We start from the raw sequence: 24,589 nt of genomic DNA on the forward strand, positions 1-24,589 counted from the left end.
GGGCGGTCGTATCGCTCACCATCAACTGTACGGTAAGCTCGTCTCGTCATTCAAAGAAATTAAAAAATATATATAAATATCTACTATTTTCAGAATTACTCTCCAAGTTTGTTATACTCATATATACATACATTTGCTTCGAATCCACTTGATGAAAATAAATAAATATAGCATAAAAAAAAAAAACAAAGGATATGGTGTGTATATTGTGAATTGTCGCTTGCTTTAACGGTGAAGGAAAACATCGTGAGGAAACCTGCCTACCTGAGAAGTTCTCTATGGGAATTTCGAGGGTGTATGAAGTCTACCAATCCACACTAGGCCAGCGTGGTGGATTAAGGCCTAATCCCTCCCAGTAGCAGAAGAGGCCCGTGCCCAACAGTAGGACGGTATATAATACAGGCCTGATGATGATGATGATGGTGTGTATAAAAATACGGTTTTCACGACAACCGCAATGTTTTTCCAACCTTATATCTATTTAGTACACATAATATCGACTAATGTGTCAATTCTTTTAAAATGAAGTTCTAGGTCTTATCACCGGCTTACAGACTGTCATCAATGTAAAAAAAAATAGCTAGTTTTATTTTTCGTGTCCCTTAAAGTCGAATTATAGTTCTTTCAAATAATGTAATCTACAAGTTAATACGCGATTTATACTCCTTTTTCAGCACATTGCTCGCGCAGTGGTGACTGGTAAAGTCACAAGTAAGTTGTTCCAAAAAGTATATTATAAGACTTAATATCGTAGAACGCCCATAGCTTTAAATATTAAAATATTCATAAACAAGCAATTATAAAGGACAGGAATGGCAAACGGGCACAGGTCCTAAATTTGCCAAATAATTCGGACAAACCAATAATTGAGAATTTAAGTATGTGTAACAAAATATAAACTAAAAATGAAATTTTTATATATTTTTTCTCAGTGTCATATTATCGTGATGCACCTATTTTGATTATCTCTGCACCACTCTAAGGTTGACTGGTAGAGAATGCCTATGGCATTAAGTCCCCGTGTATACATTTGTATATTAAGTGCAATAAATAAATAAAAATAAAACTCGCCGATGATAGACAACCGTAAAAACCTGCCCAGGGTGACTTGTTACAGCACATTATTTTTTTTACGTAAATAATGGCACGTTAACTAGTAAATTTATGGCTGTCCCTGCTCTAGGGTTATGTGTGTTCAAAAGCAATAGCCATAGTTACCTTCATGTTTATTTGTTACTGATTTTCTACGAAAACACAGTATTCCAACTTTATAAACTACAGTCTCGTCTCTATAATTTTATTCATAAGCAATATGTTCAACATAACGATAATGCAAAATAAAAAAAGAAGTTATTTTGAACTTGTATTATTTTAGCGAAATTGGATAAGCAACAATACCTTAAAATACGGAAATCTTGGGCGAGTTCCTGTTGGTAGAAGCTATTTAGATAACTATCTAATCCACGTAATTTATGGTAAGTAGACACTTTTTTATACTTAATTCTATCTGTAAAAAATTGTAAAGATTGCATTTTGTCTGCCAATTGAGATATTAGATAGCATTTTTTTGCAATAAAGTGCGTTCTGGAAATACCAACCGTGTTTTAAATTTAGTCTTCAACGGTGGGGGATATTTATATCATAATGACTAGTAAGTAAGTACCAGCTCTGCCACACATGCTTGACAAAGTAGATTACAGTTTATTATCTAATGTAATTTTTTTTTATAATAAAATTTTTTTTTCTTATTTTAACTTTTTTATAATGTTTTATCGTATTTCATGGTTACTATAAGTTCATTTTTATGGTTAATAATAATAATAATAATATGAGCCCTGTATTATATACTTTTGCTCACTGCTGAGCAGTTACCACGGGCCTCCTCTACTACTGAGAGGGATTAGGCCTTAGTCCACCACGCTGGCCTAGCGCGGATTGGTAGACTTCACACACCTTCGAAATCCCTATAGAGGCTTCTCAGATGTGCAGGTTTCCTCACAATGTTTTCCTACACCGTTAAAGCGAACGATAAATTCACAAAGAATACACACATGATTTTTAGAAAAGTCAGAGGTGTGCGCCCTTGGGGTTTGAACCTGCGGACATTCGTCTTGGCAGACTGTTCCACACCCAACTAGGCTATCGCCGCTATGGTCACTATTTTGTAATTTTATTGTTGATTTGTACCGTTTCATTTTAATGTCTAAATGATGCTCTTTTACGTTTTTTATAGGATTTTCTAGTCTTATTTTATTTTGTAATTTTATCTAGATGTTATGTGTATGAGAATGCTGTACATACCATTAATAGTCATATATATCAGAATTTGTATTATTATTTATAATTTGTGATTTTTAGATGCATGAATCATTAATAAATAAATAAATAAGCAGCTTAAAGCAAGTGAAACAATTGAAGAAAAGAAATTTTATATCAATACTAGATTTTCCTCCTGGTTCCGCGCGCTTGGAAGTCTTTCCCGATGTAAAGTCTGACGTGTGGGGTGCCCCATATTTTAATCATAAGTACTTGCTTATAATAAATTTAAAGGTCCAAAAAACATGATTTTTCAAACATGCGATAAAAAGCTGTTTTCGATATCTTATAAATAGATCGACGCGTGAATGAAATGTTACGTATTATCAGGTAGCCCAATAATTTTTAAGATTGTATGTATTTAAAAATACTGTGTTACTCGATTATAAATCGAAATCGGTTCGTAGTAATAATTGTATCTACTTAAATGTTTCTTTTTTTTATTTTAATTCCGAGACGAGCTTGCCGTTCGCCTGATCGTAAGAGATACAACCGGTCATAAACAGTAGAAACACCAACCAACACTTTGAATTATAAAGTATTGTTTGGTATTCCACTGCGCTCGCCATCCTGAGGCATGCGATGTTAAGTTCTGTTATGTCCAATAGTTACACTGGCTACAATGACCTTCAAACCGGAACACAACAGTGACCATACACTGTTGCTTGGCGGCAGAAATAGACATTGCGGTGTTACCTACCCAAGCGGACTCTCACATATGAGAAACCTACCACCAGTACATCAAATGCGAAAGTTTGGTTCAAAAATTAGCAGTACATAACAATTCCAAAACCCCAGGTCCATAAAGGAAGTGTTAACAATATTCATCAATAATTACCGTACATTAAAATGTTAATTGCATTTTAAATGTATGCAATATCTACTGCATTTTTTATTAAACTACTATTATATAGTTATTGATAACTCGTTTTGATTAAACCAGAGCGCGGCGGGCTAGCCGGGGTCCGTTCGCACACCTCGTCAGTAGACTGTGCTCGTCCCGGCATGGCGTACCTACGAACAACGCTCGTCGTTTTAACACGTAAGTAATTTTCCATCTATGTTTTTACTCAGGTTATTTAACCGTTGACGTAGCTATTTTGTTGTAAATTATAGTGAAATATTGGAATTTTTGTACGAATTGTCTGTGATACTGTTTGCGTTAAGTGTTCCGGTTTCCGGAAATTGGAAAAGTGAATTCGAACAACTTTTGCGTTCAAGTATATTTTGTTTTCATTACCTGTGCACACAATGCGATCTCTGTGAAGTTAGATATATCTCAGACTATTATACCCTTCCTGATACAAGTCCCCGTAAAACAATCCGTTGGATGTCAGTCAGATCAGATGATCAGTCTGACACGTTACAAAAATAAAGCTTAATGTTTTTGAGTTATCAGAGTCTGAATCTAAAGATTTGTTTTGGTTTGATGTACTAACAAACATTTGTGCAAACACACAAAATTTAAAAAAATATTTTACGCTCTTTTGCATACTGTAAATAATCACGAAAGAGAAATAAAGGGTTAACAATGAATCTAGTATCTGCTAATTATATCAACGTGAAAATATAAATCTCATTTGTTCCAACATTTATAATGATTAACTTAGAACTTTGTAATATTGAGTCAGCCAGCTATATACCTAGTCTTGCCATAAATATTGTAATAAAGAAAAAAGAAAATTGTTAACTGCAAATAACATTTATTACTTTTACAGTGTGTCAGTTTAATACATAAATATAAAACAATTAAAAATATAAAAGCTTATTCGAAGTGGTCTCCATTGGCTGCAATACAGTCCTTTAAACGATGAGGCCAGTTATCAATAGAAGCACGCACTCTTTCCATGGGAAAATTCTTCACTGCCAATCGTATAGATTGTTTTAGGGACTCCAAATTATCATGGCGTTTAGAGCAAGCTGTACTCTCTAAAACTGACCACAAATCATAATCCAGCGGATTAAGATCGGGACTAGACGACGGCCAGTCTTCAGCTCTGATGAAGTCCGAAACGTTCGATTCCAACCAAGACTGCGTGGACCGAGCTTTATGACCCGGCGCCGAGTCTTGCTGGAAGGACCATACTTGGTTATTGAACATGGTGATGTTAAGGGGCTTAACTACCTTCTCAAGAATGGTATCTTGATACACTTGTGCCGATGTTTTGATACCTTTTCACAAAAATATGGCTCAGTCACTCCTTCATAGCTAACACCCCACCAAACCATCACTGAAGTCGGATAATGTCCACGTTGCACTCTGTCGACTAATTGGGAAGCTTCCTTAGAGCTTTGAGCATAAATACGGTCATTTTGTTTGTTAAAATGTTGCTCAATTGTAAAAATTTTCTCATCCGTAAACAAAATTTTTCTGTGACCTCCCTTTGCGTACCGCTTCAGTAGTTGTTTCGATTTTACCACCCTATTCTTCTTTAAATTATCAGTTAAGAAATGGCCAGTGCGTCTCTTATAGGCTGCAAGTCCTAAGTCATCTTTTAAAATACGCGACATGGTTCTAGGTGCTATCTTCATTTCCCGAGATAAAATCTTTTGCTTTCGGACAGGATTTCTTCGAATTCTTTCCCTTACTGCTTTGACCACCTTTTTCGTACGAACACTACGTGGACGGCCAGATCTTTTCTGTCACAAACAGAGGAGGTCTCATTGTACCTATTAATAGCCCGGTACACAAACATTTTACTAATACCAAGTGTATGGAGAGTTTTAAAAATTGCATTTGGCTCCATACCTACTTTGTGTAATGCTATCACAGCGATTCGGTTCTCTTTATCACCCCACACCATTTTAATATCGCAAAATATTTTACAATGTATTGGCGCCAAAATGAGAAAACACAATGAACAATCGTATAAAAATGACAGATTCGAAATTCAAATGTAATATTTTTTTATAATTAAGTGTAACAGTATTTATGGCCAGACTAAGTATATTAGATATAGATAATAATTTCACACGATTATAGTAAACAAAATTTATATCTTTTGTAGATACTAAAGCCAATAATTATTACTAATTAGGTAAACATTATCATGTAAAACACAGTTTTTTATCTGCATAATTTTGAATTATACTTATAGATCTAATATTAAGTTTCTAAATATTAATTTACACTTCTTTTTTTTTAGAAATATACGATATATTCGATTAATGTGTTTTGGTCAGTTTTTGATCTGGTATAAAATTAATTTATGATCAGATAATCCGACGTTTGTTTGTAATTTTAAAGTTATCTGTAAATTTGTGGAAATTTGTTTTGACAGAGTGTAATTATTTTGTATTCGATCTTCCCAGTTCTATATTTTTTTTATACAATCAACAGATCTAATACTGTCCCACTCCTGGGCATACTCTACTACTAAGAGTGTTTAGGCCTTAATCCACCACGCTGGCCTATTACGGATTAGCAGACTTCACATACCTTCAAACATACATTTTGTTCTAGGCTTAATAACTACTGGTGTTTATTTGACATGTCTTTACAACGGGTAATACGCAGTGGATGCCTCAAGGTCAACAGCCTTTAACTTTGTTGTTCTATGACGAAATCAGTTATTCAAAATATTATAGCCACGTTCTGTTACAGTCAGCATATTAAGGCAATGAATCGAACGGTTCGAAACTAGATTCCTGGCTGGGTAAAACTGTTTAGATTCTTAGGAGTGAGTTGGTGTATTAGAACCTATAACGCGTTGTGAATGCTATTAGATTAGTCATGAGAAACTTTCGAAACAGTATCTTTAGTAAATGCTATACCGACCACTTTTACTTATGCGTATTCTCGATAATTTATAAACAGACTGCGTGGGAGAACCCGCTGCATAATGTACTTACAAGTTGTAATATTCCATTCTATTCTACATATCTACTAAGGTGTATATATATCTACTAAGGTATACTAACAGAATATATTACTCTGTTTATTTATTCTTTAAAGATGTAGGTCCCAAATCTTGTGAATATATAATCATTACTCCTGATTTAGATACTTGCCGAATACAGACAAATAGTTTCAAACGCGTTTTCACCAGAAACAGCGCATTCGGGTGTATTCGTACTCATTATTTATAGTCATATTTATGCCACAAGGTATTCGACGAATTATTCGCCAATAGTCTAAAATATAATTATTTGCAAGATAAGTAGAGCATACAGTGTGGCTCTACAAAAAAATATTGTTCCTAAAGTAACTTCTACCCTACTAAATACTGGGTCATATTTTTAATTTTCCTTTGATGCTTCCCCGATTCCTGTCGGCTTCCCTTTCGTAATTTATGTTATATTAAATGACCATTATAGAGATTTGCAGAACGCATTTATGAATATTAGTACCTGTATGTTGTGTCGGGGTTCCTTATAGAAAATGTTACCGTTCGCCACTGGTGCATTCTCCTATAATTTCTATGTAGAATTGCTACTTGCGCTATCTAAATACAAGCTATAGGCCCACACGGTTGAAGTGCATCTCCCGCAAAAAAACGAACTATATTGTCTGATGTATGAAACTTGCTGATGGTAGGAAATTTGTATCCATCCGCACAGTACCCTCTGTACATAAGCGTGAAATCCACCATAGTGGCTCACATAATCCTGGGTGTTACGGCCGCAACGTGAAGAAGCACCTAAGTAGACTAGCTGTGTCGAATGGCATAACATAACCATCTGTTGCCATTCAATACTCAGTCTGGACGGCATTCCGCTTACCGTCAGGTGTAGTGCAGTCACCTTTTAGTGGCGGAATAAAAAAAAGTATGTCGCGTTCTGGAATCACCCTGTACCTATATATACGGTTCCAAACAGGTCGGCATAATTGTGTCAACTGGTGAGAGGATAGGGATAATATTTCACAATTAATTATTCTCATAGCCATAAGGGATGACCCAAAAAATCTATCAGTGTACTATGTTTACAATGGATAATCATTACCAATATGATAACCGATATAAATTATTCCTATTATATTCATTTAAATATTATAATGATTCATTTTGAAAGCATTCAGCTGCAAATTCAATAATTCATTACTAAATATAATTATAGACCATTCAGAAATCATACAACACACTCAACAGTTAACTGTTAACTAAATCTGACCCTAAATTCACCAAACCACATACCGAACATGCAAGTTAACAGTTACTCATTATTTGATTATGTTACATCTATATTTGTGTATAACGGTTTTTTAAGCAACAGAACGTGGCCGCTAATGCAATATTCAAAATTGTCGCATCCATAATATTATATAAATCTTCGATGTAGGTACCTACATGCGAAAGTAATTGTTTGTTACATTTCGCGGCTAAACCACATTCGATTAAATTTTGTTGATTTTTTTTTGGAATTCACGAAGTTAGCTTAAATACGAAAGGACATAAACCACTCTTTATCCGGGATTCGAGTATACAATGGTTATTTTATCCCGAGAAGGGCTGGTGACGTGGGCGCGGCCGGCATTGTTTGTAATTGTGGTGATAATTATAATGTAAATTATGATCTGATAAACGCCATGTTTAACTCCTTAGAATGAAATAATACGCACCAGAAGATAATTAATAGTTAGTTTTTTATTTACGTAGAAGAAACGCAGAAAAAAAGATTTTTTATTAGGTAACTGCAGTGAATATTTCCAATATTGGTATAAGCGACAGTGCGCTTTATTTTAGCCCCAAACCTATTAAAAAAAATTCATTATATATATATATATATATATATATATATATATATATATAAGAGTAGTAGTAAGTAAGACAAATTTCTTCAGTATCTCAAACTTCACTATCTACTTACTCCATAATCCTTCCATCTATGCTTATCTCTTAAATACCCGTATTAATTCTAAGCCTAGTGCACTAGTGCAAATGACCTATCAATGACACAACAGCTGTTTAACATTATGCCAAGCTGCTGGCACTGGCGGAGCTGTTGAATGTATGACGCGTAACGTTTAATGGTTTCTCAGAGAGTACGCCGTTCGCATAAACATTTCGCCGGTCATGTCGGCATTTATTGTGATATTGAAGGTTAAGGGACTGCATTGAATATTTATTTGTACCGTACTGGGTAAAACTGTCTTAATATGTGTTATATAATGTAACATCTATAAAGCGGCTCATTACGCCTCTCACCCGAGCTATTAATAGCGTAAACAAGGTGCATGTCAAAGCAGTTGTTTTGACATGTAACTCATGTCATTTGTTATGCTTAGTTTTTCATATTTTTTTTTGTTATATAATTTATTTTTAAAAATAGTTGTAGAATATAGTTGTAAGTTTTTATGTATTGTTAGTAGTTCCGCCAGTTGTATTGGGTGTAACCTGTAATGGCTGTGTGTTGATATTGAAATAAATAAATAATTATTATGGCGAGTTTCGGGGCTAGTAAGTGTGTATAATATTCAAAATATAAAATTATATTATAATTATATAATTATATTATAATTCTCAAAGATATAAAATTCTAAAGATTTCTGAAAGGCGCAACACCTTTTGCTAGTTGTTGGACTGCACTCTACCTAATTATTAGCAAAGCTAAGCCAGTCACTGTTGTGGTAGGATTAGCTATACAAGCTAGACGTTAGATTCCAAGATTCACTTTTAATGCGTTTTTTTTTGTAAATAGAAGAATTGGCTATATTATATATTATACATGAATTACCTTTTTTGTTTATGAAACATTAACACGCATACCAGATCGTTATTATTAGCAAAGCTTTCTACAACGAATGTCCTAATATTTCGCAAATTATAAATTGTTTGAATACATTTTCTCCATTAACAAAGTTTTTTCTGTAAAGATTTTTTTACGTAGGTACCTTTTTCTTTTCATTTTGTAAGAATTTATATACAGAGATAAATAAATAATTAAATAATATATAAATCATTAACCTCTCGAACACGAGATGTTTTCTGAGTTGTTATTCACTCTTCTTTTACTACTGTATCTGTCGCTAAGTGGAATTATATAAGAATTGTCTTCCGGTGTAAAGGACATTGTATCCAATATTATCACTGGGTATTATAAAACTTTATATAATAATACAGACACGTTTAAAGAGAAAGTATTCCCACAACAGTGCGCGTGTATACAGAGTTCACTTTGTTTTTCTTAGAACAATTTTTTCCGCGCCGCAAACATTCAAGTAAAAACTCGCTAAGTAAGCCCCGCCGCTCGTTTTCTTGATAATTCTGAAATGGGAATGCTACCGCGAACTGAGAAGTAATTATAATTCCTTTGGATTTTCTTAACGTGGTTATAAGTAGAATATGCCCAGTCTTACGATCATGTACTATGAAATGTGGAGAACTTTAGCAGTATAAAGAAAAATAGATAGAAAAAAAGGAAAGCTTTTTATGTTAATTTCCCTAATTGATAACACTATTTTCGCCTTTAAAACATATACGCATTTAAAATTATTTTAACGTACTTTAAGATTGCAGCGCACATTCCGCTTGACAATGTACTTTCCCATAATATCTCCATTGCATGCAAATAATAAGTTCCTATTTTTATTTAAAACGTTCTAATGTTACTCTCGTATTGAAGACAGTATTAGTAATGTCTTTCACTGTTATTTAGACTACGAAAGACGATGGTTTCGTAATCTAACAATTTATTACATAAGTGCGGATTATGTAGCATAACATCTTGGAACCAGATTTTAGTATCAAAAACATTTTACATATTTTGAGATATTTGCACGTTTAGGTCCCATTACTAGTAGCAGTAGGCCTCTCAGTTTTGTGAATTGTGTTTTCTTTCGGATTGTCACTAATATTACCGAAGAATCTCTTTCTTCTTGCTCTTTTTCAAACAGTTTATACATTTGCACAACAATTTTTGCAATGTTTTATTTAATCCAGCCGCTCTTTGATCATCATAGAACTTAACGGATACCGTTTCATCGTCTGTTATAACGTACAATAAATAGAATCCATGTGCCAACGCCTTGTTTTTTGCATATCTGCATAATTGCCGGTTGCGTTGTAGCTTTGTCTACTTTTTTGTCATCTATAAATAGAGTAGGGATACAATCTCAACGCGTGTTAAAAATTCACAAGAGAATCGCGATCGAATGAATGAATGTGGGATCTTTTAATAAATGTTTCAAACTATTACTTAGGTCATATTTACCTCTATTATAGAATACAGGGCAATCGTATATTAACTTATTTACCTACTAAAAATACTAATTATAGGATCCTTACATAATGCTCTAATATCGCCAATAATACACAGGAGGTGTATAATTCTTATTTATTTTTGTAACAGATTATCCATGACAGGTTGCTATTGAAATTATTATTATATAAAATGTATTGCGTTAGAACATTTTTCTATGCTCCGAAATTCTATTCTATTAGAGTGAACGATTGTAAAAATGTTTCTTGTCCAAAGGCTCAGGACTTTCCGTTGTCACCATCCCGTATTTATACAATATCATACATTGTTCGCATCATAGCTAATACGATGCTAAATGATAATAAAGTTCTTGGTATAATAATATTCGCCGCTAGAAATTCAATAATGGTCACAGAAAATGTAATTGGCAATTGACATTCTGGATCTCTGATTCATATAAGGTGAAGTTTAATTATGTAAAATGAATCGGTATTCGACGTCTTACGGGGTATAATGTACTTGTAATAATATTTATGGTTTTGTTGCGTACAAAGTACACAAAACACATACAGGGGAATTACTTCATCTACGACAAATATATCAGCCAATTATCTTTATTAGTCCGTTTTGTAAGTAGAGTGTTAAAAGTTGTAAGTTACTGAGACAGATTATTCGGAAAATTGAAACTTAAAGAAACGAAATCGGGACTTTTGCGGGCGGAAAACTTTGTAGAAATTAGTTCGTAATTAAATGAATATAACACAAATGCCATGATAATTTCATTTGTATAATAAATATCACATAAAGACTTGATAGGTATATGCATAACGCAGGCCAATTTGTTGGACACTAATCACATTGTAATGAGGCATTAGTTGAGAAAGAAAGTAAAATAACTAGTATCCTATATAATGTTCTTACGGTTTACATCTCTATAATAGTTTGACGTCACAACACGAAATTAAACGTAATCGTACCTAACTAACGTATAAATTTTAGTAGTGTTGGTATCAATATATTTATGAACAATCTAAATCGTGTTACCGTTTCTAAATTCTACATCTAAGTTAGATTATTTTATGATTTTTAACCAAACCTCTTGTAAATGCTCACACGTTTGCAAGATAAACACAGAACGACATAATCCTATAGTTGTGACTAGGTGAAAGTCCGTTTCCCACTGCATGCAACATTGTCCAGTGTTTATAGAGCATGCAATTTAGTCAATGAAACGGCAAAGGGTACCCCGGAGCGGGGTGCACGACCTCGCCGGAGAGCATTGGGATCACAAAAAGCGGTCCTTGAAAACCAGTTTCGAGCATGATGCATCTTAAATCAACAGCAACTTTTATTGCGAATATATTGTGTTGATATCATTAAAATACAAATTGTGTATTATACGTTTTTTTATATACGCCAAAACGATATTCGCCATTAATGTCATATTATTTACATGTTATTAGAGTGTTACCGTATTAAACAGCTGATGTAGATAGTATTCAATTTATACGCATTTATTTGTGGGCATAGATTAATGTAACTTTTGTATTTGGTCGGCTTATAGGTACATTTGTGAAACGAGTAGAATTTGTAAGAAGTTGTAAAACAGGCTAAGTATAAAAAATATTATGAACGAATTACACTTAACTGAGGAACCTGTTCAAAGTTACTCAAACTACTGTTTAAGTATTTCGAAGACATTATTTTATTAAAGATCATATTATTATGATAACTAGCTGTATCCGCGGTTTCGTCCGCGTAGAAATCAGTGTTTCACAAAGTCTTTCCCACGTAAACCCACCAGATTTTTGACATCCACGCGACCTCTTCAACAGTAATCGTCATATTTCAGTCAATTTACATAAAACCGTAATGTAATATTAACCGAAACCTTCCTCAGGAATTACACTATCTTTAAAACCGTACAAAAATCCGTTCAGTAGATTTTGAGAAAATTGATCACATACAGACAGGTAGCTTTTGAGGACTTTGTTTTATAAGATGTATAAATTTTATAATTCCGGATACAAATATAAAGACGTAATCTTTTCTAAGTAGATCCTAAAATTGTAAATGCTGCTAATAAAGTGGTGATGTCTGTGTATTTAAGTAACGAAATTTAATATTTTTTCCAGTGTTACAACTATGTCGAGCTGAAATATCGGATAAGCAACCGGAGTGGTACTCTGCGAATGTGATTAATGATGGATTCCAACCGAAGCCCATATCAGAACTCTTCTCGACTGAATCATCATTCTCGTCAACGAATCCTATAATAGTGCTGTCAAAATCAAGTGAAATTCCTGATGAAATTTCCCTTCTGTCAACGCTAAAACCGCCGACACGTAGTATATCTTCGACACTTGAAGATTTTATAAACAGTCTACCAACATCTACAGTGCCTTCAACGGTAGCAATATCCGAGACGCCATCGTCATCGACGCCGCCAACCTCATCTCCAACGATTCCTGTTCAAGTCCAAACTGAACCTCAGGAAACATCTGCCCCTCCGTTCTTGCCTAATGTTCCTCCTGCGCCGCCTGAAATACAGCCCGTTATACCACTTGTGACTAGAGAGCCCCCGTCGGTGCAACAATCACAAAATGCACAGCTTCCTCAGATGGAACAACCAATTTCTCCGGTGGGTCAATTAGACCTATCCGTTCAGGCGCCTATTCAACCATTGATAGTATCTAATCAAAGTACCAGCGGGTTACCTTCACGATCACAGTCATCGCAGAACCAATCACAACAGATTCGATTGGAGCTGGTCCCTCAAGTTCAAAACTTGCCTGTACTGCCCATATCCAATGTACCAGAGATATCACCACAGCAGATAGTCACACAGTTGCCAATACAATCGTCAACACCTTCTCCTCAATCAAATTACTTTTTGATTTACCAACAGGCTCCACAGAATATCCAAAATTATCCATTACCACAACCGCCTGGACTAACTAGTTCACAAGCTCCAATGATTCCTACCGTCACTACACAGCCTAGTATACCCCAACCAATACCAACAGTATCAGCGCCATCTATTCCTTCTTCACCTCCTCAAACAGTGCCACCTACAGCTTCATCTCCGTCACGAACCACGACTTCAGTTCCTTCGTCTCCTCAAACAGTCTCAACAGTTAATAACACTATGCCGACAACGAGAACCCTGCCTACTACAAGCCCACCCGCTACTGCTAATTGTCAAAACACAGCAAGACCTTTGCTATCAACGACGACTCCAATACCTAGAACTGAGCCACCACTTTCATTGCTTCCATTAAGAATTCGGGTTATAGCTCCAAGTGGTTCGATAACTAATGTAAACATAAACCCAACAACTACAACGAAAAAACCAAAAACACCTCGGACCCGAAAGCCGAAGCCGAAAGCGAGGAAAAATTCATACGATGTTTGTATAGATTCATGTAAGGGACGAAGAGATCCTATATGCGCTGGACCGTTATCACCTGGTCTGATAGATCCGAAGGACTTAAAAGGATTCCCATCGATATGTCATATGGCATGTCACAATTCCTTTAGAAAGGACAGTGAGTATATTTCTTTATCTATAACTAGCGAACCGTCCCGGCTTTGTAAAGGTAGCAAAGCACAATAGATATATGGCCGCATTTTTTTCTGTCGTACCCATCGACATATTATATGTATGTACTACGTACGTCAATGATTGTACCAAACATTAGGTAATGACTTATACACATACACCGTCCTCTTAAATCACTCCGCCCAATGGTCAAAACCGTATGAAAATCCGTTCAGTAGTTTTTTAGTTTATCATATTCACAGTTCAGACCGATGCGGCAGAGGTACTTTGTTGTTTATAAGATATTTAAAAATATCTTGCTAGAATTAAGGAATTGCGAGAAATAACTTAATAAATTAGATTTCACATGGGACAGGACTGAAGAATCTAGAGTTCTGCACAAACAATGCAACATAGGCTAAACTAAACATAGCTATATTAAGGCAGGAAATTTTACATTTCATTCATGTCAGTAACTGATTTTGTTTTCCTTTTACCTCAAACTGTAGATAAAGTAAACCCGAATGATTAGACCAAATATTTATGTCTGAAAATTTTATTTTACATACAGATCACTAAAAACACTAATGAAAGAATACACATCATTAACACTAACAACCCGATCAAGACCATAAATAATTAGTATTACCACAATAAAATCGCTATAAATATTAACAGAAAACAAACAGTGCGTGTAAACTACAAGTGTAATAACTTAACTATTGATCCAACCGGTTTCGCCTTGCAAATCATTAGTTGCCACACCTACTCAGTTACAAAATCAAGTACTTTGAACACTATTGTGGTTATAAGTTATACACACTGTCGATATAAAATTAAACTTGGATTATATTCAGTTTTCACTGTTATTAATTCTCCTATGGATTGTTTTAATATTTAGTTCTACTTTGAATATAATTTTACCCCCTTATTCATAGATGTCATTTATTTAAGGACAGAGCATTGCTGTGCTAACAAGTCTGTTTCTCATCTTTGTTTATCTGAAAGCTTGTTGTTTGTACAGCTTTGTTTATCTGACAGCCAACTAGATTCAAGTTGTATAACAATATTAGCCAATCACAACGGCCCAATATCTACGCACTGCGAAGGCTGCCATTCCGTCAGCACTGAGATACAGACTTGTTATCACAGCAATGCTTCGTTCTTAGTTATCTAACGTCTATGAATAAGGGGGGTTAAATGGTTTAGAGTCAAGTTATCTTATGAGATGTATACCGATATCGACGGTCTAATACGAGACGACAAAATTACTAAATCAAAAACATATTGACAATTTACATTGGTACATAGTGAAAAACATTATGTAGGATAACACAAGTAATAACTATGTAGATACACTACATATTTCCGATAAACATTTTTAATCACACATTCATCTATAAATATTCTCAACTAATGAAAACATGGCTCAGATCAATAAACAGATTTTTTACAATTACATTCCAGCATATGAAAAGCTAGTGGACGGACGCTGCGGTAAGCTGCGCACGCGCATACGGACCGTCGACTCTAACACCAAGCTCAAGAGAGACGAACTAATCAAATCGGAATACACATTGGACAACACAGGACCAAAGACTATTTTTCAATTTTCAGGATCCATCAATTAGACTGAGATTAAATAAAACCAATTATCAACTCTACGATAGAGATATTTTAAGATTCAAGCTTACCAAAAACCGCGGTAAACCCAACTAACCGGATCGAAGTAAAAGCAAGATGTTACGTAAATAATTAACTCAAATCCATTTAAAATTTAATGTACTTATTTGCCCTTAGCTGGCGTTGACATGCTTTCTGAGCACAGGGTACGGGTTTATGCAGATATTTTATATCTGCTCCACCACCATACGGTGTTAAAACCCGCCATAGTGGCCCACGTATGAGTGACGCGTTTCGGGATCAGCCTGTGTATATCCGGTTCCAACAGACCGGCATAATTGTGTCGAGTGGTAATTATCACTCGTCAGTCGACATTCCACTGGACCCCACTCCACTTACCATCAGGGGCAGTGGGGTCACTGTGCTGTATATGTAAAAACAATCCATTAGCAATATTACTAAAATTTCCAGCGTTACTTTCAGGTTGTCACGGTAGGCAGCGATAGACCAAATCTGATGTTTTATCATTGCAGTGCAAGGAGTGTATTGAAGTTAAATAAGGATAGATCTTATGATTATTAAATCTATTTCCCATCATGTTTAATGTGCCAGGTGACATCGACGTCGATTGTATAAGATTATGATCATAGATATAATAAAGGTTTATACAATGACGCCCATGCACGGGGGATATTTGTCGCGGCCCTAGGCACGCAGTTAAGTCGATATGCCTCGTGGTTGTAACTCCACATTCAGGCCTATAAAGGCCCACGCACATTTACCCCCGCCCATTCTAGAAACTTCCCATCCGTCCCTCATTTTTTCACTACTCTCTACCGGGCCCGAGCAGTCGCTTTACCGCGGGATTCCAATACTCTATTCGTAGGTTTCCCCTGGTGTTGACTAAATGAACGCCTACACACAAAAAAGTCCCCCGTATGGAATGCACCATAATGTGAAAAATATTGATTGGCTACCGCATTCAATATTCCATTTATATCTATGATTAGTATTAATTTAGGTAAAACTTAGATTCGTAAATAGAGCAAATGTTCCACCTAAAGCTATTGAGCAGATGACAGTCCTCTTACGGCTTGTATTATTCATGCGTAATGTTTTTGTAAACATGTAGATTTTGTAATATAAGATAATCCCTTTAAAATTTATTTCATATTACGTTATAAGTAGTATAAAAATATGTTTTAGACCACAAATTCGATCAAAATTTATTTTTATGAAAACGTTCATAGTTTGTACTTTTAATATTGTGACTTTCTGGTTTTTTATACATGAATTTTACGACGAAATACCGTGTAATATCACTAATTCTCAAAATAAATGGTCGTAACGAAATAGTTTTTGCAAAATATTGTAACGAAATTTTCAGTCTCATCTATTTGTTTTTTGTCTCCTATAATCTACATATAATTTGATACAACAGATGTATTACATAAGACAAATAAAAAAATAATAGATAAGACAAAAAATTACGTAACAATGTTTCGTGAAATCTTTTCGTTACGTACATTTATTTAGAGAAATTCTCACGAGTGGTTAATAGAATAGAATAATAGGGCCAGAATTCATCTTATCGCTTCTATGCCAGGCACTGACAGTAAATTTAGTATTGAAAAATATATTGCTAAGTAAGTTACTTATAAGGTAAACAATTCCGTCCAATATTAAAATATATTTTAGATAATTTTTGAAAACAAAAATTGATAAAGTTCATAATATTATTATAAGCCGTATCCAAACTAGATAATTCGTTAATCAACCAGCCAAGTAAGGCCAACCTCAATATGCTCGGTATAGAGACAGACTAATAGTTACAATAAACGACATCGACGATAACTGCATATAGATCTGATAAATTATTAATTTCGGGCGTTAGACAACAAACAAATCAAAAAAAGCCCTTTGTAAACGTAGAGATCAAAGATGATCTGATTAGTATATTTTTTCGATCGATCTAAAGATATGGATTAATATGGTTTATTAATAACGGCCGGTAAATAGTCATTGAGAGGCGTTAAATTTGTAAGCAATTTTTAATGTTGAGAGAATGTACCATATTTTTAACGAGTTCTAATTTCTACCAATTGCCAACTTATGCCCAACGGAAGAACTACGATTTTAATATGTGTATAAGATGTATGTGTGAATGGTCAAAATGTATAAATAAAAAATAATTTCGTACAAAGACTTTAATTTGTATATTTTCTAATTTATCAATATTTACAGAAATTATAAAAATTCAATCTTAAATTACGCACTTATTTTACTTTAACTCTAAATGACATTCATTTTTTATTCTTATTTTTGTAATTTTATTCTTTTTCCTTCATTCATGGTCTATACATATAAAATGCAATACAATATTTATTCCGCCTATATTTTCATTTTGGGCCTTTGATAGTAATACATGATTAGACAAACTCCAAGTATTTTCTCTATGCAGAAATGAACTTAAAAGAGAAAAGACTCAAAAATCAATAGAATCAAACAACCGACTTATTAGAAAAATAAATGTACTCTAATATAATGATTATAATACAGAAATTTCAACTTTACTGTTGGGTTTTGATGATCTTCAGCTAAAAGAGTTTTAAGGAGACCCAATAATGTATTGAAAACAATAAAAAATAAAATTAGGTACATTAGGTTCAATCAAAATATGTATTCCCTTAAACATCCCTTCCTAGTTGCACAATAATCTCCTACACAGAATCAATTAAAACCTCTGTTGGAAGTTGCCTTGTTGTTGCGAACTGCCGCCCTGTTGTTGCCCGCCGAACATCATTTGCTGTTGCTGGTGGAACTCCTGTTGCCCCCCTCCTGCCGCGTTATTACCTTGATTCGGACCTGTGATAAAAATACTGGTATGTATAACCAACCACAATCAAAATAAAATAAAAATATAGTATAACCAAAAGAAGTATCTTTATCTAAACTAGGTAAAGTGCCATGAATAAAACATTGGTTTGGCAAATACAAATTTATACAGGCGATTTTAATTTTTAATTTGATGCTCATTGTACATTTAGGTACAGTGAGGTGCTTGTCATTTTGGTTAACACCAACATATTTTTTTGTAATATAGGTACATCTTTTTTAAAACGACTTGCAGCATATAGATCACTTGAAAGTTCAATTTAAAACCGGCCACTGAAAACAATCCTTTTACAAGAGCCAAGTTAAGAACAACAGTTAGAGCAAAAGCGCCTGATTTTTTTCCTAATAGCAATAGAACTACCATTATAAAAATTGCTAAAACCTCAATCGATTTTGATTCATTGTTTAAACACTGAGCTCTGAAGATACCTGTCAGAGGAACAACTCAATCTTCAAATTTATCAACTAGAATACTATTTATCCATTAAAAAGGGATGTGACTACAGTTTGAAACTTTGATCTATGATCTCTCACCAATAAAAACTTGCCACATGATCAAAATAGGTAGAAGTTAATTGTAATATTACTCACCTGTCATTCTCATTCGTTTAGCGTTGTTGGCGCCGTGATCGTGACTATTTTGCTGTACTTGATTTTGTTGTGTCTGAAAATAAAATAAATGAGTTTTTCTCAAACTAAATGTACGTAACAAAATAGTTTTTACCAAATTTTATTGTGATTCTTTTTTTATCTGACCTCTTTTATTTTTCTTTATATTTTCATTATACATATTACTAGCTTTTGCCCGCGGCTCCGCCCGCGTTATAAAGTTTTTCGGGCTAAAGTTTTCCGTTATAAAAGTCACGCTATATATTTTCCCGGAAGCCTATGTTCTTCCCAGGGTCTCGAACTGTCTCCATACCAAATTTTATCCTAATATGTTGGGTAGTTTTTGAGTTTAACACGTTCGGGCAGACCGATGCAGCGGGGGACTTTGTTTTTTGATATATTTTTGTAGAACTTTTTAAGAGGAACAATCCCGTCATACATTATTGTTGCATAACTTTAACCGTTTACGCAGCGCACGCAACAGAAGCTCTGAAAACTAATAAATTGTCCCCGTTTTTGCATCATGTTTCATTACTGCTCCGTTCTTATTGGTCATAGCGTGACGATATATAACCTATAGCACTCCAGGAACAAAGGGCTATCCAACACAAAAATATTTTTTCAGTTCGAACCGGTAGTTCCTGAGATTAGCTATTACTGCTCCGCTCCTATTGGTCATAGCGTGATGATATATAACTTTGAGCACTCCACAAACAAAGGACTATTCAACGCAAAAAGAATTTTTCAGTTTGGACCGGTAGTTCCTGAGATTAGCCATTACTGCTCCGTTCCTATTGGGTATAGCGTGGTGATATATAGCCTATAGCACTCCACGAACAAAGGGCTATCCAACGCAAAAAGAATTTTTCTGTTTGGACCGGTAGTTCCTGAGATTAGCGCGTTCAAAAAAACAAACAAACAAACAAACTCTTCAGCTTTATATAATAGTATAGAAGTATAGATGTATAGATATGATATAATGTATGAGTTATTGAGACTTGAATGCTTGGTCAATGAAATTGGTATCAATAAATGTCCTAAGTAGGATTATATGTGGAACATATCATGATATAGATTCATGCTATCGCCGCCTTACTCCAATTGCAGCAAATTTAGATATCACCTAGTGAAACTTGTATATAAATAACTCGTGTAAAAATGATTTCCGTTCACTCTAAAATTGTTATGAGATAAATATGTATTGGTTACAAATAGAGCCATATAAACATTATTCAATATTAATATACAAACATTCGGCTGTTGCTGTTGGTTCTGTCTCGCTTTCGAGTCGCTCTTATCTTCCTGATCGTCATCGGTTAAGAACTCTCTCTTCGGATAAGGAATGGGACAGCCAGCAAACACGTCCTGTAAAACAATTTTTATATTTACAAATTAATGCAGCAATAAGTGATCAGACATTTTTTCACATTAATTAATTAAGAAAAACGCATACCTGCGAGTTGGACTCGCACACCGAGAGTTCCGCACAAACTTGTAGGTAAGGTATCTAAGTATATATTTTGTAAAATCAAACTTGACAAACTTAACTTTACCGTTCAATCTCTAAACACGGCAATTGCACCAACCGCAAATAATAAATTTGGAATAGTAAATTCCCTTTTTTAGTCAATTCCTTTTTTTTATAGTACATATTTACGATTTAACATATTTAATCTCGATGATTTAAAATCTTTCTTCCTTTACACATACTTATCGTAAGACTTTGCTTCTAGCCAAATTTGATGATTATAGGTCAACAGGAAGTAACTAAGTTTTGATTCCCCTCGCATAATATGCAACATAATCAGTTATATTTTTTTATCATGTTGGCATACAAGTATTTTTTTACAGCTAAAGATTAACCATAGACCTGAGTATTATATATTAATTTCAACTTGATATTTCTACGCGTTCCTATGAAACAGGTCTTTTAACCAATTCATTGTTAGATTTATATTTTCTTTATAACTCTGACATTTTATGCTATAACTATTGCTTAATCACCTGAGTAGGAAGTGGGTCTTCAGTGAAATAAGGATCTCGCATTGCCTCCTCAGACGTTATTCTTCTGTTGGGATCCATCAGAAGCAATCTTTGCAGCAAACTGAATGCTTTACTGTCTGGTTTGATTTTATGTCTGTCCATGTATTTACTGAGTGAACAATTCTGGTAACTGAAAGCAAGTAATTTAGAATAATATATAATATGGTGAAAAAATTTACTACATAGGTGTATTCTAATTTTATTTCTAATCATAGGGGCTTACAGATCTATATTAGATATTAATTATTTGAAGTATTAGGGGAGGCACTTTGTTAATCATGATATTTATGAACATTTAGTTGGAGGCAAAGTTCTATATTAAGTAAATTGTCTTAAAGCTTGATATGTTGAATGTTTTTGAAAATCAGTCTCCAATTTGCAGAGTAATCAAAACAAAGAGAACATACATTCGAATTGAAAACCTCCTCCTTTTTTGAAATCGGTAATTTTTTTTAATATTTAATAAATTGTATTCTTATGTAGATATAATATTATATAAAAGTAAATGAGTTAAACTTTTTTGGATATGGAGACTTTTCCGCCCACACACACACTACTCTTACTCCTGTAAGCCAGGATCAGCAGTAGCACATATTTTATGACACCAGTCAGTGAAACTGAACAGTAATCTGTTTTTATTTATTTTTTATTTCTTATTTTATTTATTATTATTAATTAAGTAACACAGACTCATTTGGGGTTAGTAAAACAATATATTAGTAAGATAATTATGAGGCGATAAACAATAATGCGTCCACTACTGCTCTCCTCATATTGCAGCATGCTTCCTGCAGCAATGATTCACGTAGGCACAGTCTAGCCTATTTGCAAATATGTTCAAAATGCTATTGGTGCAGACCCTCACCCTGCGCACCAGTGATCCACAATGTTTGCGCATCATGGCGTCAAAGCAATCTACGCGTGCCACTGCAAACATCCCTGATGCACTGCAGTATAGGGGCAACAACAATAGCACTCTGAACAAATCCACAAGAAAATTAATCACATAGAAAGATGGGGAGCATGAGGAGATATTAATTGTCCACTTCCTTCCATAGCATAGCGAGAGATAATAATCAAATATACATTTTTTAATAAACAAAACTTTAATAAAAGTTACTTACTTAGATCTCTTAAAATCTTTAACCAAGGTTGCATGCTCCGGCATCTTTCTGATGTCTTCCCAATCTTTCTCTTGAGGGAATCCCATGACATTAAATATCCTGTCCAACTGGTCATGATGATATGGGTTGCTTGTCTTTATATCCTCTTGACGACAATGGAATATTGGTTCAGAGGTTAATAATTCAGCAAATATGCAACCTATTGCCCAGATATCTGAAACGTAAAACTATATTTTAAGGCAAACCATATTTCTTTTTGTTAAAAAAAAACTAAAACTAAAAGTGTTCGAAGGAGATATTGAAAGTATTGTAAATGTTTTTAAATATATACCAATAGCTTTAGTGTAATGCCTAGCACCAAGGAGCAGTTCTGGTGCCCTGTACCAGAATGTGACCACCACTGGGTCCAAATCAGCCAGTGGTTTCAGTGGAGCATTAAACAGTCTTGCAAATCCCATGTCAGCTATTTTGACTCTTCCTCGTTCTGGACCTTCACCCATTACAAGGATATTTGCAGGTTTCTAGAAAAAATATTATAATTTTGTATCTTAAAATTAAAAGATATAGTCCAATACTTGTGGGGATACGATTACTATTTGAATTGGCTCTATTATAAATAAAATTACTTTTTCTAAACCAATCTTATTCATACAAGAATTTTCAATATTTATTTAATAATTGAATAATTCAACAATATAAAAAAAAAACAACTCTCATTATTGTTAGTATTCAGGAATTAAATTAAGATAAACATTTCTTAATTCATGAACATTATTACATAAAATAATAATTACCAAATCTCTATGCAAAACCCAATTTGAATGCAAATAATGAATCCCATCCAATATCTGATAGAGAAGACTCTTGACCATTCCTTTTGGTACCATCACGGATTTCTTGTTGGCCTTTGCAGCTCTGTGGAACTTAATTATATGCCACAAATCGTGTTCCGCATAGTCAAAAAGCAGCCAGACTTTACGGTCCGTATGAGAGAGAAATACTCTTATTAGATTTATCACATTGGGATGTTTGAGCTCTCTTAGTAACTGTAAAAAAGTATTAAATTTACCATTGTCTTTTTCCATAGATTATTTTTATTTTTGCTAACTGTTTCAAGTAGCTGTACATGAATGCTCCTTGGAATGCTGTTATATTGAAATAGATTTACAACTGCACAAAGGAATTGAAATAAACAAGTTCTACATACTGATTTAACATGTCAACCATTTGTGCATGTATTGTGTTATTTCATTTTTACATTGTCATTAAAACTTTCAATGATAGTCATTGAACATATTAATACACAGAATGAAAAAGCATTTTATTTGTATTGCATAAACCTTTTTTTGAAAAAAAGAATTAATCAGTTTTCTTTCTTGTCTGTGTAATGACACACTGGCACAATGGGGTCAGTTTTAATGTAAACATATTGATATAGCTGCTTAACATATTTGGACCCTATATTATTAACTTATGGTATAAAATTAAACAACTCACTGCTATTTCTCTACATGCGGACATCGAAAGACCAGTTCCTTCTATTTGTTTTAAAGCATAATCTTTTGTATCAGAGCCATCTTTTCTCCTCGCCTTGTACACATGGCCGTAAGTACCCCGGCCAACCTTACAACCTTCGTAGTCGAACAAATCTTCCACTTTGGATCTCTCGTTCTGTGTTTTTATTTTAAAATCATAGTCCATCATTACCGGCGCCATTGGTTTGTTGTTTTGGAAATTGTCTCCCATTTTTAACTTTTATGTCAAGTAATTAATTTCTTATGAAAAACTGAATTAGAATCAAAGTGAATATAATCACTATGTTTAAGGCAAAGTAAATTATAAGGATTACTCTTAATACTAACAAATGCAAATGATAAAATACTTATGATACAGATTAAGGGGATTCCCCAATATTAAAGACTTTGGGATGGGGAATTTACTAAAGACTTTTTGAATAATGTTGTCTTTAGTGTAAAATAATATTTTACTTCATCGAGATATATTCATTTTCAAAAAACCAAAACTATCACCAAAGAAATCTGCCAATGTCAGAAAACACAGTCTACTGTCAATGTCAATTGAAATTTATATAGTTACGAGACTATAATATAGCTTAGACTTGTCAAAAAAATATCGATGAGAGTATTTTATTAATTAGAGTTTTGTTATTTTAGGGGATATATTACCTTATATCGATTTAAAACTCAATTTGTAGAAAAGATATCAAGATATATATAATATAATATTTTTTCCATATTGTATGCTTAACAATAACAATACAATCCAACGTATTACAATA

General features: G+C 33.9%; 2 protein-coding genes across 2 annotated transcripts; one reads left to right on the forward strand and one right to left on the reverse strand.

Annotated features, from left to right (window-relative positions):
- The first annotated feature begins 1,394 nt into the window (after positions 1–1,394).
- Positions 1,395–17,818, forward strand: LOC115441945 (mucin-2). The gene is made up of 4 exons (XM_030166875.2): positions 1,395–1,475; positions 3,260–3,358; positions 12,591–14,003; positions 15,464–17,818. Exons 2-4 carry the CDS (start codon positions 3,322–3,324, stop codon positions 15,625–15,627), a joined length of 1,614 nt encoding a protein of 537 aa, XP_030022735.2. The 5' UTR covers positions 1,395–1,475; positions 3,260–3,321; the 3' UTR covers positions 15,628–17,818.
- LOC115441944 (cyclin-dependent kinase 8) lies at positions 17,812–24,361 on the reverse strand. Its single transcript, XM_030166873.2, has 8 exons — positions 23,788–24,361; positions 23,085–23,336; positions 22,622–22,811; positions 22,291–22,504; positions 21,128–21,296; positions 20,375–20,488; positions 19,106–19,178; positions 17,812–18,484 (listed from the first exon to the last, which is right to left on the reverse strand). Exons 1-8 carry the CDS (start codon positions 24,034–24,036, stop codon positions 18,354–18,356), a joined length of 1,392 nt encoding a protein of 463 aa, XP_030022733.1. The 5' UTR covers positions 24,037–24,361; the 3' UTR covers positions 17,812–18,353.
- Positions 24,362–24,589: the final 228 nt, after the last annotated feature.

This window comes from Manduca sexta, chromosome 19 (genome assembly GCF_014839805.1).
Source record: "Manduca sexta isolate Smith_Timp_Sample1 chromosome 19, JHU_Msex_v1.0, whole genome shotgun sequence".
Classification (NCBI taxonomy): Eukaryota; Metazoa; Arthropoda; class Insecta; order Lepidoptera; family Sphingidae; genus Manduca; species Manduca sexta.

Excerpts from the sequence above, each read along its gene's own strand:
- LOC115441945 (XM_030166875.2), top strand. The coding sequence starts at position 3,322 with ATGGCGTACCTACGAACAACGCTCGTCGTTTTAACAC. Across the intron at positions 3,359-12,590 it reads AACGCTCGTCGTTTTAACAC|TGTTACAACTATGTCGAGCT; the intron begins GTAAGTAATTTT and ends TATTTTTTCCAG. Across the intron at positions 14,004-15,463 it reads CAATTCCTTTAGAAAGGACA|CATATGAAAAGCTAGTGGAC; the intron begins GTGAGTATATTT and ends ATTACATTCCAG.
- LOC115441944 (XM_030166873.2), bottom strand. The coding sequence starts at position 24,036 with ATGGGAGACAATTTCCAAAACAACAAACCAATGGCGCCGGTAATGATG. Across the intron at positions 23,337-23,787 it reads CCGCATGTAGAGAAATAGCA|TTACTAAGAGAGCTCAAACA; the intron begins GTGAGTTGTTTA and ends ACTTTTTTACAG. Across the intron at positions 18,485-19,105 it reads TAAACGAATGAGAATGACAG|GTCCGAATCAAGGTAATAAC; the intron begins GTGAGTAATATT and ends TTTTTATCACAG.